This window comes from Zootoca vivipara, chromosome 1 (assembly GCF_963506605.1).
Source record: "Zootoca vivipara chromosome 1, rZooViv1.1, whole genome shotgun sequence".
NCBI lineage: Eukaryota > Metazoa > Chordata > Lepidosauria > Squamata > Lacertidae > Zootoca > Zootoca vivipara.
The window spans coordinates 123,330,858-123,345,614 of NC_083276.1; the positions used below are offsets into that span (position 1 = coordinate 123,330,858).

A 14,757-nucleotide genomic window follows, 5' to 3' on the forward strand; every position below is an offset into this window, starting at 1 on the left:
GATTGAGTTGTGAATAAGTGAACACATTTCATACTTTTTTGAGCAATCTTTTATTACATAAAGTTGTCACATAATTGTATATTTGTCTACTTTGTACACAATTTTTATTCAGTCTTGCACACAATGGCTTCTGCATGTCCTAGTGATAGCAAGCACCAATAAAAGTTGATTTTAACAGAACTGCAAGTGCTTGAACTGTTTAGAGCACAGCATTAGTACACGGATCTTCCACCCAGTATCAGGAATGTACAAATGTCTTTATTCAAAGTACAAAATAAATTATCTGTAGGCATGGATAATGACTGTAAACGATTATGCATGTCTAAACTGAAATCCAGTAACTAATGTTACAGTGATTCTTCAAACACCGGCCCTTCTGCAGTCACTATCCATCCTGTTTCACCCTGACCTGAAGTTTTACTCAAAACTGTCAAGTCCCTCACTGTAGTTCCACGTTGGGACATCCCTGTAGCTGAGCATTAGAACATGCCACCTCCCATGCCGCCACCCCCCATGCCTCCCATGGCAACTTCCTTCTCCTCTTTAGGAAGTTCAGTCACTACTGCTTCAGCTGTAGACAGAAGGGAAGCAACACCTGCTGCATCCATCAAGGCTGTCCTTACAACCTAAAAAAAGAAGTTTAAGATAGATTTCAGTGAAACACTTGTACAGCTCATTACATATTGTGTTTAGATGATAGGCCTGTTGGGAAATAAGAGAACTTACCTTCGTTGGATCAATGATGCCTTTCTCTACCATGTTTACGAACTCGCCAAGCATGGCATCATAGCCAATATCGGCTCCGCTTTGCATGATTTTCTCAACTATCAGCGATCCTTCAACACCTGCATTCTTGGCAATAGTCATTGCTGGAATTTTCAGTGTTCTCTTGATAATTTCAATACCTTAAAGGAAAAGGTAAATTGATGTTAGCAGAAACTAGTCTAGGCAACATAATGGGTACATTTGAAATCCCATTACCAGCAAGGGAGCCAACAAAGATAGCAACCCTCTCTACTCTGCACATATGCTTGCCAGAAGACTTCAAGAACAAGCAGACCTTTTGCCCTTTCAAAAATCTTAACACCTCCCACATCTGGGTTGGCGAAACATTTGGCCCGCACAACCTTTTGGACATATGCCAGTGATGGACAGAGCAGTAAATAAAATTGTTATCTAATGGGAGGCCAGTTTAAACGTGCGCATGCGCACACCCACCCACCCACTTATTTTCTATCCAGGCAAGCAAGAGGCATCCTTAAATATTCAGCCCCTGAGCCTGAGGTTCCCAGTCCTTGCTCCAAGGGATGATGACCTTGGGGGCATCCAGATATTGGGACTCCCAACACCCACCAACATAGCCAATAGGAGCCATTCAAAGACAGGTTAACCAAAGGAGTTTCCTGCCCACCCAACTGTCTGGACCCCACAAGAAAGGCTGATAAATGCTCCAAGGAACCAAGATTTCTATGCAAGGGTCTACTGAGGTAGGGAGATGGTGCTGGGGAACCTCACGTTAGCTTGATCCAAGCCCTTAACTGTTACTTTCACTTCTATAAAGCATGTGTAATGCACCTACCAATTTTCTGATCCTCATTGGCTGGAGTCAAAGTATCTAGTGCTGGAATGCACCGAAGCAACGCACATCCGCCTCCTAGAACGATGCCTTCCTCTACAGCAGCACGAGTGGCATTGAGGGCATCCGTGACTCTGTCCTTCTTCTCATTCACCTCAACGTCACTCGTTCCTCCAACCTAAGAAAAAGTCTTATTTTAGACTGCTGTTCCAAGCTCTAATTTGAAAGTTATTTCACAAAGATAGCTCTATAGCAGTAAAAAGTGAATTATCTATCGCCTTCCCTAGGTAAAACTGGGCTAAAAAAACTCTCCTTTTGGCCAGGCTAGCTGGGGCTGATGCGGGTCAGACTCTACCATCATGTGGAGGGCCACTGGCTTCCTATTCTCACTTTATAGCCTAGAGAGAGCTACTTGCACCTGCAGGAAAAAAGGCTGCTATTATGCAGCGATCTACTTTTGGTGAATGTCACTGTGGTGTTCATCTTTTAGTTGGCAGATATAGGACTTTTTCTTTCATAATATTGTGGGGTGAGCATTTAGTAAATAAAATAAAAATACTGTATTACAAATTAAAACATCTAAAGTATATTATTTTAAAACTGTAAATGGCTTAGTTTTATGTATGTGTAATTTTTGTTTTTTCATTATTGTAAATTGCCCTGTGATCCTTGAATGAAGGGCGGTACAGTTGTACCTTGGTTGTCAAATGCCCTGGAATTCGGACGCTTTGGCTCCCGAATGCCGCAAACCCAGAAGTGATAATAAATAAATAATACACACTCACCTTTAGTACAGCTACTCCATCAGAAAGTTTGGCCAGGCGTTCATTCAATTTCTCCTTCTCGTATTCACTTGTTGTAACCTCCAGTTGTTCAACTATTTCCTGAATGCGCTTTTCAATTTGTACTTTGTCACCCTTCCCTTTAAGTAGCAAACAGTCATCTTTTGTCACAATGACTTCTCCAACTTTACCAAAGTCATGAGGTTGAATGTCTTCTACATTTATGGTCAAGCCTTCTTCCCCAAACACCTGAAACAGATTAATATTAAATACTTAAAAGCCCATGGCTTTTTTCAAATTACTGATCAGCTGGTTTCATTCAGACAGCTTCATTGGAAATGCAATCCTAAACACCCTTACTAGAGAAAGCCCCACTAAATTCAGTGAATGGGCTTATCAACACGCTTAATTCTTCACCTAGATTTTCCGTACTTGTAATTTCAAGTGACCTAAGTAACAGCTTCCTGGACGTTTGCAAAAATTGTTTTATTTATTTTATTTACTTCTACGTTTATACCCCACCTTTCCTTCAAGGAGCTCAACACTGCATACAAAGCTCTTGCTCTCAGCATTTTATCCCCACAACCACCTTGACGTAGGTTAGACTGAGAGACAGCAAGTGGTTCAAGGTCCATGGCTGAATGGGATTTGGACTCACAACCAGGGTTTAACCACTACAAATGTCTCACATTCTGAATTGATTTCTTAATCCACAGCGCTTACACTGGCAATGTTATCCATTTTCTAAGCAAATATTTTATGACTGGAAAGCAGGGCTATGTTCAGCACTGAACTACCAATGATGTATGCAACAGTAAACAGGGCATATAGCAGGGCTTAGGCCTGGGCTCAGCTGATCAGCGTGTGGTGCTTTCTTTAAACTGTGCTCTCAGTTGTAGAGCACGTTTTGTGTGCAAAAGGTGCCAGGTTCAACTCTTGACATCTTTAGGCAAAAATGGGAATGATTCCTGCCTGAACCCCAGGAAAACATCTGCCAAACATCTGTTGATTGTACTGAGCTAGATCATAATCTTCAGCTGACAGGTGAGGACTCTCTACTGCACAGGTGGAGAACCTATGACCCTTCAGACATTGGGACAACAGCTCCCATTAATCTCAGCCAATAGTCAAGGATTATCCAGATTCCCCACCACCGCAACAAGTCACAGCCCAAGCAAAGTTGGGCTCAAGGTTGGTTAGGGTTCTTAAGAAGAGGAAGACTACTGAGTTAGGTGGCACAATGGCCTGCGTTTGTATAAAGTTCCCATGTTCCTATGGCAATCTGAATTAACACCCAACATCTTTTGTTTAAAAAGTACATATAATCCATGACGGCTCTGCAAGGAATTGGTAAATGCTAATTATTTCATGCTAATTATTTAGTGTTAGCACTTAAGATACATATTAACATTTACTTACAGCGCCACCGGTAGCAATTGCCATATCTTTAAGCTGATTTTTTCTATTGTCACCAAAACCGGGTGCTTTCACAGCAACAACCTGAAGGCCAACCTTCAGTCTGAAAAAAGGAGAGAAATTCAGCACTCAAGAGTTCTTAGTTGTTTGCATCTGTAATGGTTTTGTTGCAGCTACTATCAAGTAGGGACACCCAAGTGCATGCTTGTCTTTAAAGGTTTTATTGTGCATAGTATTTACAGTGCAGAGATAGCAGAAAACATGACCTCCTAGTCACTTGCAGAATCTGGGAGTGGACGTTTCCTGTTGCGTGATCAGCATAAGAGTTTGGGCACCCAGAAACGCCTCCTCCCAACCTTACGTTTAGTGGTGCACCTTAATTCGGGTGCCGGAAGGGGCTGTCTGTTCCCCTCCACCTCTTGGTCAAGGGGAGAGCAAAGGCTCTCCAACATCACTGAGCCTTTCCTCCTCCATACCGCTAACACCGCTAACTTCCTCATTCCCCCCACCTGACCACTGCTGTTGCTCTCACTGGGCGAAGAGCTGGTCAACAGGACGGGGAGGAGGTTCCCTGTAGGAAGGTCCCCAGACAACATCTTTATTACGAAATGGTACAATGTTCTGGTACAATAAGGCTCTCTATAGTTGACAATACTGAAAACTCAACCTAAAAAATCAATGAAAGTGATCTACTACTCCTCATTTGTTTGTTTATTTGTCAGAATTTAAATTTGTTATCATATTAAAGACTGAAGACTACTGATGAACATCTCCCCCCCCCCGTTTAAGCCCACTAGATCTGCAATGTTAAGTATTCTTTTATCGAAGTCCTATTTCAATCAATAAGGCTTATTTATTTCCATTATGATCTGGCCATAAAGTGTACAATTTCTTGGACCAGACAATACCTGGAAAAAGAAAATGTTTAGAGAGGATTTTTGTCCTTCCCTGCAACAGCTAGACAGCCCTTTCTGGAGCAAGATTACTAAGAAAGATCAACTGGATTAAACTCGAATGTTAAAAATCAAGATAGAGACTTGTTCAACACCTACCTGTTTAATACAAGGGTACTGAGGGCCTCTCCATCAACATCTTCAGCAATAATAACTAAAGGCTTACGGTGATTATTGGCAATTTCAAGAGCTGGTACTATGGACTGAACACTAGAAATCTTCTTTTCACTGATTAACACGTAAGCATCTTGGTATTCACATTTCTGTCCTACAGATGAAAGCAACATTATTGAAATAAAATACAAAGTATTCTCTCAAGAGAGAGTGACTATAAACATTCCAAAGTTTCTAATCCTTTCAGAGCCATTACGCAGCCACCTTATTTGAAACACTTCAAAAAACATGTCCAATTACAGCAGACTTTCAATGGTCTCTAACATACAACAGTGTTTCTGTGTGCTGCTCGCAAAATTGAATTTTAAGATTAAGATAGTATACTCTGGTGTAATGCTAGTTTGTTTACCTAAAACCAGTAACATATTTCAGTTTAATTCAGGGATGGGCAGAAGAAGGATCAGGATCTACTGGTAGATCTCTCTGTGATCTGCAGCAGATAAAAGATTTCTCACTTCCAAATTTTTAACAATGGTGTAATGGTAAAAACAAAACAAGCCTTTTCAACTTCCTTGTAAATTAGACTGCTTGAAGAAAGTTGAAATAAAGGAAGCTTCGGACAAATATAATTTGTTACTTGTGGGAAAGATTAAAGCTGAATTCTATTTTTTGTCATTTAGTAGCAATCTTTTTTTCCTGTACCCAAAATTTCCTCCTCACTTACAAGTAAGCAAATAAAATGCAAGTATGAGAGTTCCAGCACCTATAATTTGTGAGGCAGCTTCATCAGCAACAGCATGCAAAAGGGCAAATGTGTTACGTACCTAAGGTATTCCATCAAGAACCACAAGAGGTTCATTAAGGTTTGGATAGTGAGATTAAGTTCCTATTCCTAACAAGTGGTGTGGGGAGCTCATCTTTCCCTGCGTGTTTATCCATATGTACAAACCACATCACATGCCAAAAAAGCTGGCACGACAGATCTAATTCTGTAAATTAGGGAGTGGGTTCTAATATTTGCAGACACCTCTATTTTGATGCAAAAAGGAACACATTACTAAGATTTTTTCCTTTAAATTGTGTTTCATCTATTCCAACAGAACCAAGCTGTTAAGGCAAACGAGCAGCGCGAGTCTTGTGCTCTAACTTACCTTTGGCTGTATTAATGAAGTAGGGAGAGATGTAGCCTCTATCAAACTTCATGCCTTCAATAATTTCTAACTCATCATTCAAAGTTTTTCCATCCTGTTTTTTTTTTAAAAAAGGTCATAGAAATTAGCCACACCCTGTGCGCACAACCCATCTCAGAACAAGCAGCTTCATTTTCAGTTTTAGATCTTTGGCTCCCCCATAATGGTGCACTTTTTCTACAATGATGAGGCCTTTTCATCAACAACAAGCTAGTATCCTATTTTGGCATACAATAAGTAGACACCTTACTAGAGTTACCCTTACCTTAACTGTGATAACACCTTTCCGTCCAACTTTTTTCATGGCATCAGAGATTATGTTGCCAATTTCCTTGTCGCCATTTGCGGATATTGTAGCAACCTGTCCAGGAAAAAAAAAAGTCTGTACAAACTAGCTACAAATACCACCTTTTTTTAAAAAAGCTGCTGGGGTATCAAAAGCATAGTCAGAGGCATTACAACCCAAATTTAAGGAATAGTGCCTATTTTCTCACAGATACGTTTTCTCACAGATACGTACAATATTGTTAAAGGAGTGAAATATTACATTTAGCAAGCCCTCTTAAATGGTGCACCCACACGATATACAAGTAGCAGGAAGAAGGAAGATAGCATTTACTTGAGCAATTTCTTCTGGAGTTGTGACTGGTTTGGACAACTTCTTCAATTCCTCAATTACAGCATCTACAGCGAGCATCACCCCTGAGGGAACACAGTACAGATATGCAATTAAACAATCTACATAGTCAAAAGCTAATAAAACTTAACCATTGTACTATGCTCCAAGAGCTACAAAAGGCTATAAATTATCATACAATGACATTATCCCTGACTGCTGGGATGCAAAGTTATCGCATTAAACACCAGAAAGAGATGGGAGGGAAAGATGAAGATGTGATCTACTGCCTCCTATCCTGCCATGCAGTCAGCCCTCCAGGGTCTTAATCCTCAACACACTTGTGCATGCTTTTAAAGACGACCACAAAAGCATTTTATGTGCCTCTTTTATAAAAGACTGATAAAGGCTCAGGTACCATTACACTTGGTAAACAACACATAACGTAAGTTGCCGCCAGAAACAATATACAGTGGTGCCTCGCTAGACGAATTTAATTCGTTCCACGGGTCTTTTCTTATAACGAAAAATTAGTCTAGCGAATCCCATAGGAATGCATTGTGGGTTTTTTTGCCCATAGGAACGCATTAATTGAATTTCAATGCATTCCTATGGGAAACCGCGATTCGCTAGACAAATTTTTCCTAAAATGAATTCGTCTAGCAAGGCAACCTCCACTCGAAAAATCCTTTCGTTAAGCGGAAATTTCGTTAAGCAGGGCATTCGTTAAGCGAGGCACCACTGTACAAAAATTCACTCACCGATATGCTTTTAACAGGGATCACAATCTATATATATAAAAAATGTAAACTGGGCATGGTGGGTATGTCTCTACTTTTCTCCGAAACCACTTGACCGATTGTGTTCAAATTTGGACACAACATCCCATGCGAATATGCGAGTGACCATATAAAGTTCGCGTGTACCAGGGGTCCCTAAACTAAGGCCTGGGGGCCGGATGCGACCCAATCGCCTTTTAAATCCGGCCCGCGGACGCTCCGGGAAACAGCATGTTTTTACATGAGTAGAATGTGTCCTTTTATTTAAAATGCATCTCTGGGTTATAGGTGGGGCATAGGAATTATTTCCCCCCCCAAAATATAGTCCGCCCCCCACAAGGTCTGAGGGACACGGCTGAAAAAGGTTGCTCTTCCCTGGCGTAGACAGATGTCACACCTACGCCAGATAAAAACCCCAAAACAACTCACCCTCCAGAACTCACAACTCACCCTAAAGTGCATGCTGCTAAATAGAACCCAATGTCTCCAAGGGCAGGGCAAGAGCTTGACGTCAGCAACCAACATGCTGAAACCGCCACAACGGCCATTACTGCACAAAGGGCGACGCCGGGATCCTACCCCTAGACACCAGCACCCCACCGTCAAAAGCAACCCCCCTCCCCGCCATGCCGCTCCGAAAACCACACTGCGCCCCACCGTTACGCAGATGACACCAACAGCATCTGAAACAGGCCAGACCCCGGGGTGGGGGGAGGAGGGGTCAGGACAGGGTGGGGGAAATCACAGGGATGACCCGGGGTGGGGCGCAGGGATAGTTCATGGGTCGGGACGGGACAAGGGATGGGCCGAGGGAGGGGGGGAAGAAGGCCCCAGGTACCTCATGGGTTGGGACAGCCTCGGGGGACTCATAGGGATGGCCCACACTGAAGGTGAGGGGAGTTTGAAGGGGAACTCTGAGGGTCCATTTAACAGACTGAGCCACAGCAACACGTGGCTGGGCCAGCTAGTATACTATATGACCAGAAAATTAGACACCCCGCTTCCCATTTTCTTTTCCACCAAAGTAGCACCTTCTCATGTTTCTGCAATATTGGTACACAATATTTTAAACACAATTTGAAAACAAGTTCCAAGATAAACAAGGAAGATAACTAGAGGAAGTAGCAGGTGTGAGCCAATGTTATTCACATCGTTACCTCTCCTGATCTCCACTGGATTTGCTCCTTTACTGATCATTTCAAACCCCTCTCTGGCAATCGAACGTGCCAGTACTGTTGCGGTTGTAGTACCATCTCCCGCCTCTTCATTGGTATTGTTGGCAACATCTTGAACTAACTTGGCTCCAATGTTTTTGTACTTGTCCTTCAAGTCAATTGACTTGGCTACTGTCACGCCATCTTTCGTCACCTTAGGGCTTCCCCAGCTCTGTTCAATAATTACTGTTCTCCCCTGTAAAAGCATGACATACACACACACAAAAATGAAACACTGGATTACTAAGGTAATTTCTTCTTGAGGCTGGAAGCCGCAACACTTTCCAGGAAGGCAGGTATGCACTCTCCCTAATACAATGCACATTGCCTCCAACAATGTCTTGCATAGATTTCAACAGTGCAAGAGACTCCCTTGAAAGATGGTGGACTCCCCAACCTTGAAGATTTTTAAGCAGAGGTTGGGTGGCCATCTGTCATGGATGCTTCAGCTGAGATTTCTGCATAGCAGGGGTTGGACTAGAGGACCCTCTGGACCCCTTCCAACTCTACAATGTCATGATTATAGAAGTAGATTAGGAGAGCCTGCTGGATGAGGTCAACAGCCCATCTAGCCAAGCATCCTGTTCCCCCAGCAGCCAACCAGTTGCCTGTGGAAGGCCCATAAGAATCTGAGCACAAGACTCCGGGATCGGAGTGAAGCAGCAATGGAAGAAGATTGGAAGCAATTTAAAATTTATTTAAAGAATAAGCATATAATTGACTAGAATTAGTGGGAGTGAGGGAGATAAAATAGAGGTTGTAGTTAATACAATGGTGTGAAATAGGTATTGTTAGAAGTTAATGATAATTTAATTAAGAAGTAAGATATAGATAGAATATAAAAGGATAAGATGTAAAAGATAGAGAAGTAAGGCAGTATTAAATTAATAATTAGAAATTATATAAGATTTAGAGTTTAGATGATATGTAAAGAATCGCAGGAGGAGGAATGAGGAAGCCAATAGATTAGAAATAAGGGTTATAAGTTAGAATTTTTGTTTTTATATTTTTTGTATTTTTGTATGTTTTTGTTGTTTGAAAATCTTTAATACATTAAAAAAAGCAAGCATCTGAGCACAAGAGTACTTCCCCTTCCTGTTGTTTGCGGCAACTGGTATTTGGAAGTGTTATGACCTCCAGCTGTGGTAGCAAAGCAGAGCCATTGTGGGTAGCAGCCATTAATAGCCTTCTTCCCCCATGAATTTGTCCACCCCTCTTTTAAAGCCATCTAAATTGGTGGTCATCACTGCTTCCTGTGGCAGCAAGTTCCAATAGTTTAATAGTGTTGTCTGGCTTGCAGTACTGATGCACAAGCTGGCTTTGGCTAACATTTACAGGCTTTACCACCAGCATATAATCCCTTATTGTGGGACACGGGTGGCGCTGTGGGTTCAACCAGAGCCTAGGGCTTGCCGATCAGAAGGTTGGCGGTTCGAATCCCTGCAACGGGGTGGGCTCCTGTTGCTCGGTCCCAGCTCCTGCCAACCTAGCAGTTTGAAAGCACGTCAAAGTGCAAGTAGATAAATAGGTACCACTACAGCGGGAAGGTAAATGGTGTTTCAGTGTGCTGCCCTGGTTTGCCAGAAGCGGCTTTGTCATGCTGGCCACATGACCTGGAAGCTGTACACCAGCTCCCTCGGCCAATAATGCGAGATGAGCGCTGCAACCCCAGAGTCGGTCACGACTGGACCTAATGGTCAGGAGTGCCTTTACCTTTATAAACCCTTACAGAGCTATGTCAATATGCTTGATGTACACATGGAACCAATGCTTACAACTCTGAATTTCAGGTTTTACAGACAAAAATAAATAAATACTATTTTTAGCAGGCATTCAACTAATGTGTCCCTTCATCACAAGTATTTACACTTGCACAATGGAACTCCCCCCCCCAAAAAAATCTGTTTTAGGGGCTCCCTCTATCTTTTAGAACAGATATGGGGATAGCTAGTGCTCATGTGAGTGGGACAGACATTCTTCTACATAAACACAATTTTTTGCTCTAACAGGACCCTTGTAAAACTTCACTGTATGATATTTATTTATGGGACACCTGTCAAGCTACTAATCATTCTGAGTGCTCACGGGTTGCAGAACACTGAGCGTAGACGTAGCTTGTTCCTCTCTGCCACCTACTGACACAACCATAGCACATCAGCCATGGCTGCAACGCCTATAGGGGCATATGTTGTGGGATTTATATAGCAATATATAATATTTATTTATCCGTACACATGGTGCATTTGGAACAACCCATGAATGTTGGAGGGGAGCAGCAGCAATATCTCATGTAAGGAAGTGTGGGCACAGATAATGTGAATAAAAAGCAATTGTTCCATTTAAACTGCTGGTATAGATAGATAATACAAAATGTAAATTAATTGTCCATTACTGTGTGGCTTTTAAACCTAAACACTGTTGTTCTTGTACCTTGTTTTACTTTTTCTAAGAATTTGTCTGCAAATCACCTTGATATTTACCAGATTAAATTCCAATAAGCCTTGGTAACCAGCCAAACTTTCTGCCTACTGCTGGCAATGCCACTCTTTGAGGAATAAGGTCTTCCTTGACTAAGGTATCGTATGGCACAGTTGGGCTGTGGGAAACTTTCTAACTTCGAACCGAGCCGAAAAGCTCACCAAGGAAATACCACCAGTTTTTTCCTGAGCCTCTCAGTTCATTGTGAGGGCAAGGATAGTGACTGTCCACAGTACTGTTGAGACTTTTGCTCACTTTAAGCACATTTTTACCAGTGATGAGCACATATATGGACTGCTACAAGTGGACAATGGTGCGCCTACAAAAGAGCAGAGGAATGTGTTACACAGGTGTAGGAAACTAAAGTAGGGAGCAGGAGAGGCAGGAAGAGCATGTGACTGAAGAGCAGTGAGTGTTTGCAATGAAGACGGACAGCGCTTTGGGACTGTTAATGGTTAACGGAGATCCTTCACGTATTACTAAAGATTCATGTTGGTAGCATATTGCAAGGTTCCCTCTAGATTACTTAGTGAGACTCCCTGCTGCTGCTTCCCCTGGCTGGCCTTAGAAGCCCAAAAGAATTTCAGATGAAGGCCACCTTGTGTACACACCTCTTGGTGCCCCTTGTCCTGCCTGAAGGTCTAGCCACCATTAAGGCAAAAAAGGAGATCAAGTGAGTGATGCAGTCTGCCTTATATGGCAATCCTAGCCCCTCTCAAACTAGCTATATATATGCAGCTGCCATGTAGACTTGAAACCTTTGACAAGTTTAGCTCAAAGGAATAACAAAGTGAGAGAATGCATGAAAGAACATGTCCCAGCTATTTCATTCATCTACTTGCCAGGCAACAGATTCTAATTTGTGTCAAGTATGTATGCCAGTGGCAATAAATTTACAGGAATGCTCTAGCAAACTATTTTAAAGAGGACCCAAAAGACGAGGTCCAGTCAAAGTGAAGCACTTTTAAACCTCGATTCCATTGGAAGGTATTTAAGCGCATGCTCACTTCTCTCACGGAAAAACCAGTCAGACCCCAAAGCTCTTAATTTTGACTGGATTGTACCCGAAGCATGTAGGATATATTTTGGACTTTGCTCATCCCTTCAACACAAGCTTCCGCATAATAGCAAGTAAAGCCATTTCAGTACCTTTGGTCCCAAGGTCACGGCCACAGCATCAGCGAGAAGGTCGACACCCTGCAGCATAAGAGCTCTAGCATCTGCTCCAAATTTAACTTCTTTTGCATAGGATCTGGTAAGGTGCGGGGCCAGTGCTCTGGACACTGGCCTTATCTGACGCAGCACTGTTGGTAAACGGAGCATTTCTACAAACGAATGAAATTTTAAAAGAAATCAGTGCCAAAACAACCACTGCTTTATCTGACATTCAATGACTGTAGCCATGAGCTCAGTTGCTACCATTGCTTGAAGTTGCACAAAGTGGCTTAAGTAGTCTGAATGCAAACACTGCCTTTTGAAAAATGGCAACTGAATTACAGGGCCATGCATGACCGGCAACAGCCATAAGAATCAGAGTTGGAAGGGACCCCTTGGATCATCTAGTCCAAACCCCTGCAATGCAGCAATATGTATTCATAAGCGTTGTTCATTTGAAGATCCAACAGGTGGCACAATGACTGTTAACCAGAAGGTGTCAAGCCCACCTAGGGACAGCTGTGGGCAGGATTACTGCTTGCAGGGGGTTGGACTAGATGACCCTCGGGGTTCCTCCCAACTCTAAAGTTCTATTATGTTATGTACTAACCCCAATTGACCCTGTACACTAGCATAGAACACTTAAGGCCCTCCATATATTGCTGGACTATTTTACTTTTAGAAGACAACTGAAGGCGGCCCTGTTTAGGGAAGTTTTTAATGTTTAATGCTGTACGGTTTTAGTATTCGGTTGGAAGCTGCCCAGAGTGGCTGGGGAAACCCAGTCAGATGGGCGGGGTATAAATAATAAATTATTATTATTATTATATGGACTACTGCTTCTTAACTACTGCCCATGCTGGCTGCAGTCAATGAATGTTAGGAGCATAATAAAAGGAAACCAGGTTTCACAATCCTGGCATACATATTTATGCTAAGGGGAAAAATATTACATAACTTCAGCACTGATTTCATTTCAACAGAGTGCATGTGCGTTTTAACACATGTACACATGACCAGAACTACTGAGCCAATGCTTGTTTAATGGGGCATATCTAGATAGCTTAGCTGGTTATGAAAATGCCAAGCTTGCAGGTCTGATCCCCATATAGAACAGCTGCATATCCCCGGTTTTTTTAAAGGGCATTAGTCTAGATGACCCACAGGAACCCTTCCAACTCCACGGTTCCAAAAATCAGAATGGATATCCTATTGATTCCAATTAGTTACCTTGAGGTTAAGTTTCAATGCAATGGAGCTGAGGGAACTACTGGACTAACCAAATACCAGGAATAATTGATAGGAAAACTGCTCAGGTCATCAAAGAAATCCCAATGAAAGAAAACGGGGAGGTGGGGTGGGATGGAATGGGTGGGAGAGAGTAAAGAGGCCTCGGGAGGAGAAAACAGGGAAGAAGAAAGTTCAATGAACAAGCCTAGCGTATCCTTTGCCCCCCACACGTGCTCATTCCTACCATCAGGTCGGCACCCAAGGTCATGCGGACCCACGCCTCCCCCTGCCGCCAGGATGGTAGCGCTGCAATGCAAGGGGCTGACTTTGGCCCACCTTTCCCCCTAGGGCGGAAGTGGGGGTGGGAAAGAGAGGGGAGAAGCCCCACCTTTAACGTGGAGGAAAAAACAGGGAAAGGTCTCCTTCAGCAGCAGCCTCACCAGGGAAGTCGCAGAGGGGCGCCAGAGCACGTGCCTCAATCCCAAGCAGCCTCTGCCCGCCTCCCCACACAAAAAAGGGCCAGGCGATCACGAGAGCCTCGCAGGGTTGTAAATTGGGGGGGGGGGGGTCAGCCTAAGCGGAAGCCGTCAAAGCGGGGATCGGACCTCGGCATGGAAAACTCGCAGGTCCCGCCGCCCCACCTCCCAACACACGTGTGTTGCGGAGCTAACCGCATTCACGCGACAAGGGAGCGGCGAGAATAAAGGAGCTCGGCCTGAAGGAGAGGCTTGGCGTGGCTTCTGCAAAGGCCGCTTCTTCCCCCTGATAAATGGGCTCTTCCTAGCCCCTCTCCCGCTACCCCCGCCACGTCTCTATAAAATGAAGGACTGATACACGCGTCGCCGCTGCGCCATAAGGAGTTCCCTGATCCCATCTACCCTTTCCCCAATGGGGACTAAACCACCTTGTGCGGCGGCGAGGGGGGTGGTCAGGAGACCATGCGGGAATGAAAAAACCGTTTTCCTGCACAGGACCCTCCCCGCTCCGATTGGTCATTCTCTTCCTTTCCTCCCCCCCCCCGCCCCCGCTTACTCTTTGGCGGGCGAGGCGGCTCTGCGCTGGAAGCGGTTGCAGGACGAACGCAGCGGGCTCAGCTCGGACCGCACGCGCACAGCCTGAAAAGCAGCGCGGCTCTCTCGCGTCTCTCCTCCGCCGTCGCCGCCCCGCCTCTTCCTCCTCCCCTCTCCAGAGCCCACGTGAGAGGTTGGCGCGGGAGGGAACCCGGGAACCAGCGTGGCGGCATAACCTTCGCGC

General features: G+C 43.8%; 1 protein-coding gene and 1 non-coding gene across 2 annotated transcripts; both read right to left on the reverse strand.

The window, feature by feature from the left end:
- Positions 1-26: 26 nt before the first annotated feature.
- HSPD1 (heat shock protein family D (Hsp60) member 1) lies at positions 27-14,682 on the reverse strand. Its single transcript, XM_035136704.2, has 12 exons — positions 14,536-14,682; positions 12,268-12,443; positions 8,584-8,836; positions 6,651-6,733; positions 6,297-6,392; positions 5,993-6,086; positions 4,827-4,995; positions 3,778-3,877; positions 2,362-2,607; positions 1,580-1,754; positions 727-905; positions 27-626 (listed from the first exon to the last, which is right to left on the reverse strand). Exons 2-12 carry the CDS (start codon positions 12,439-12,441, stop codon positions 480-482), a joined length of 1,716 nt encoding a protein of 571 aa, XP_034992595.1. The 5' UTR covers positions 12,442-12,443; positions 14,536-14,682; the 3' UTR covers positions 27-479.
- Positions 10,693-10,826, reverse strand: LOC118075711 (small nucleolar RNA SNORA17). The gene has a single exon (XR_004691439.1). It is a non-coding gene; the product is annotated as a small nucleolar RNA SNORA17 (small nucleolar RNA).
- Positions 14,683-14,757: the final 75 nt, after the last annotated feature.

Bases quoted from the DNA above. Each gene is read 5' to 3' on its own strand.
- HSPD1 (XM_035136704.2), bottom strand. From the start codon at position 12,441: ATGCTCCGTTTACCAACAGTGCTGCGTCAGATAAGGCCAGTGTCCAGA. The intron at 8,837-12,267 runs GTACTGAAATGG...ATGCTTTTACAG, and splicing joins CCGTGACCTTGGGACCAAAG to GGGAGAACAGTAATTATTGA. The intron at 6,393-6,650 runs GTAAATGCTATC...TTTCCTGGACAG, and splicing joins CTCCAGAAGAAATTGCTCAA to GTTGCTACAATATCCGCAAA.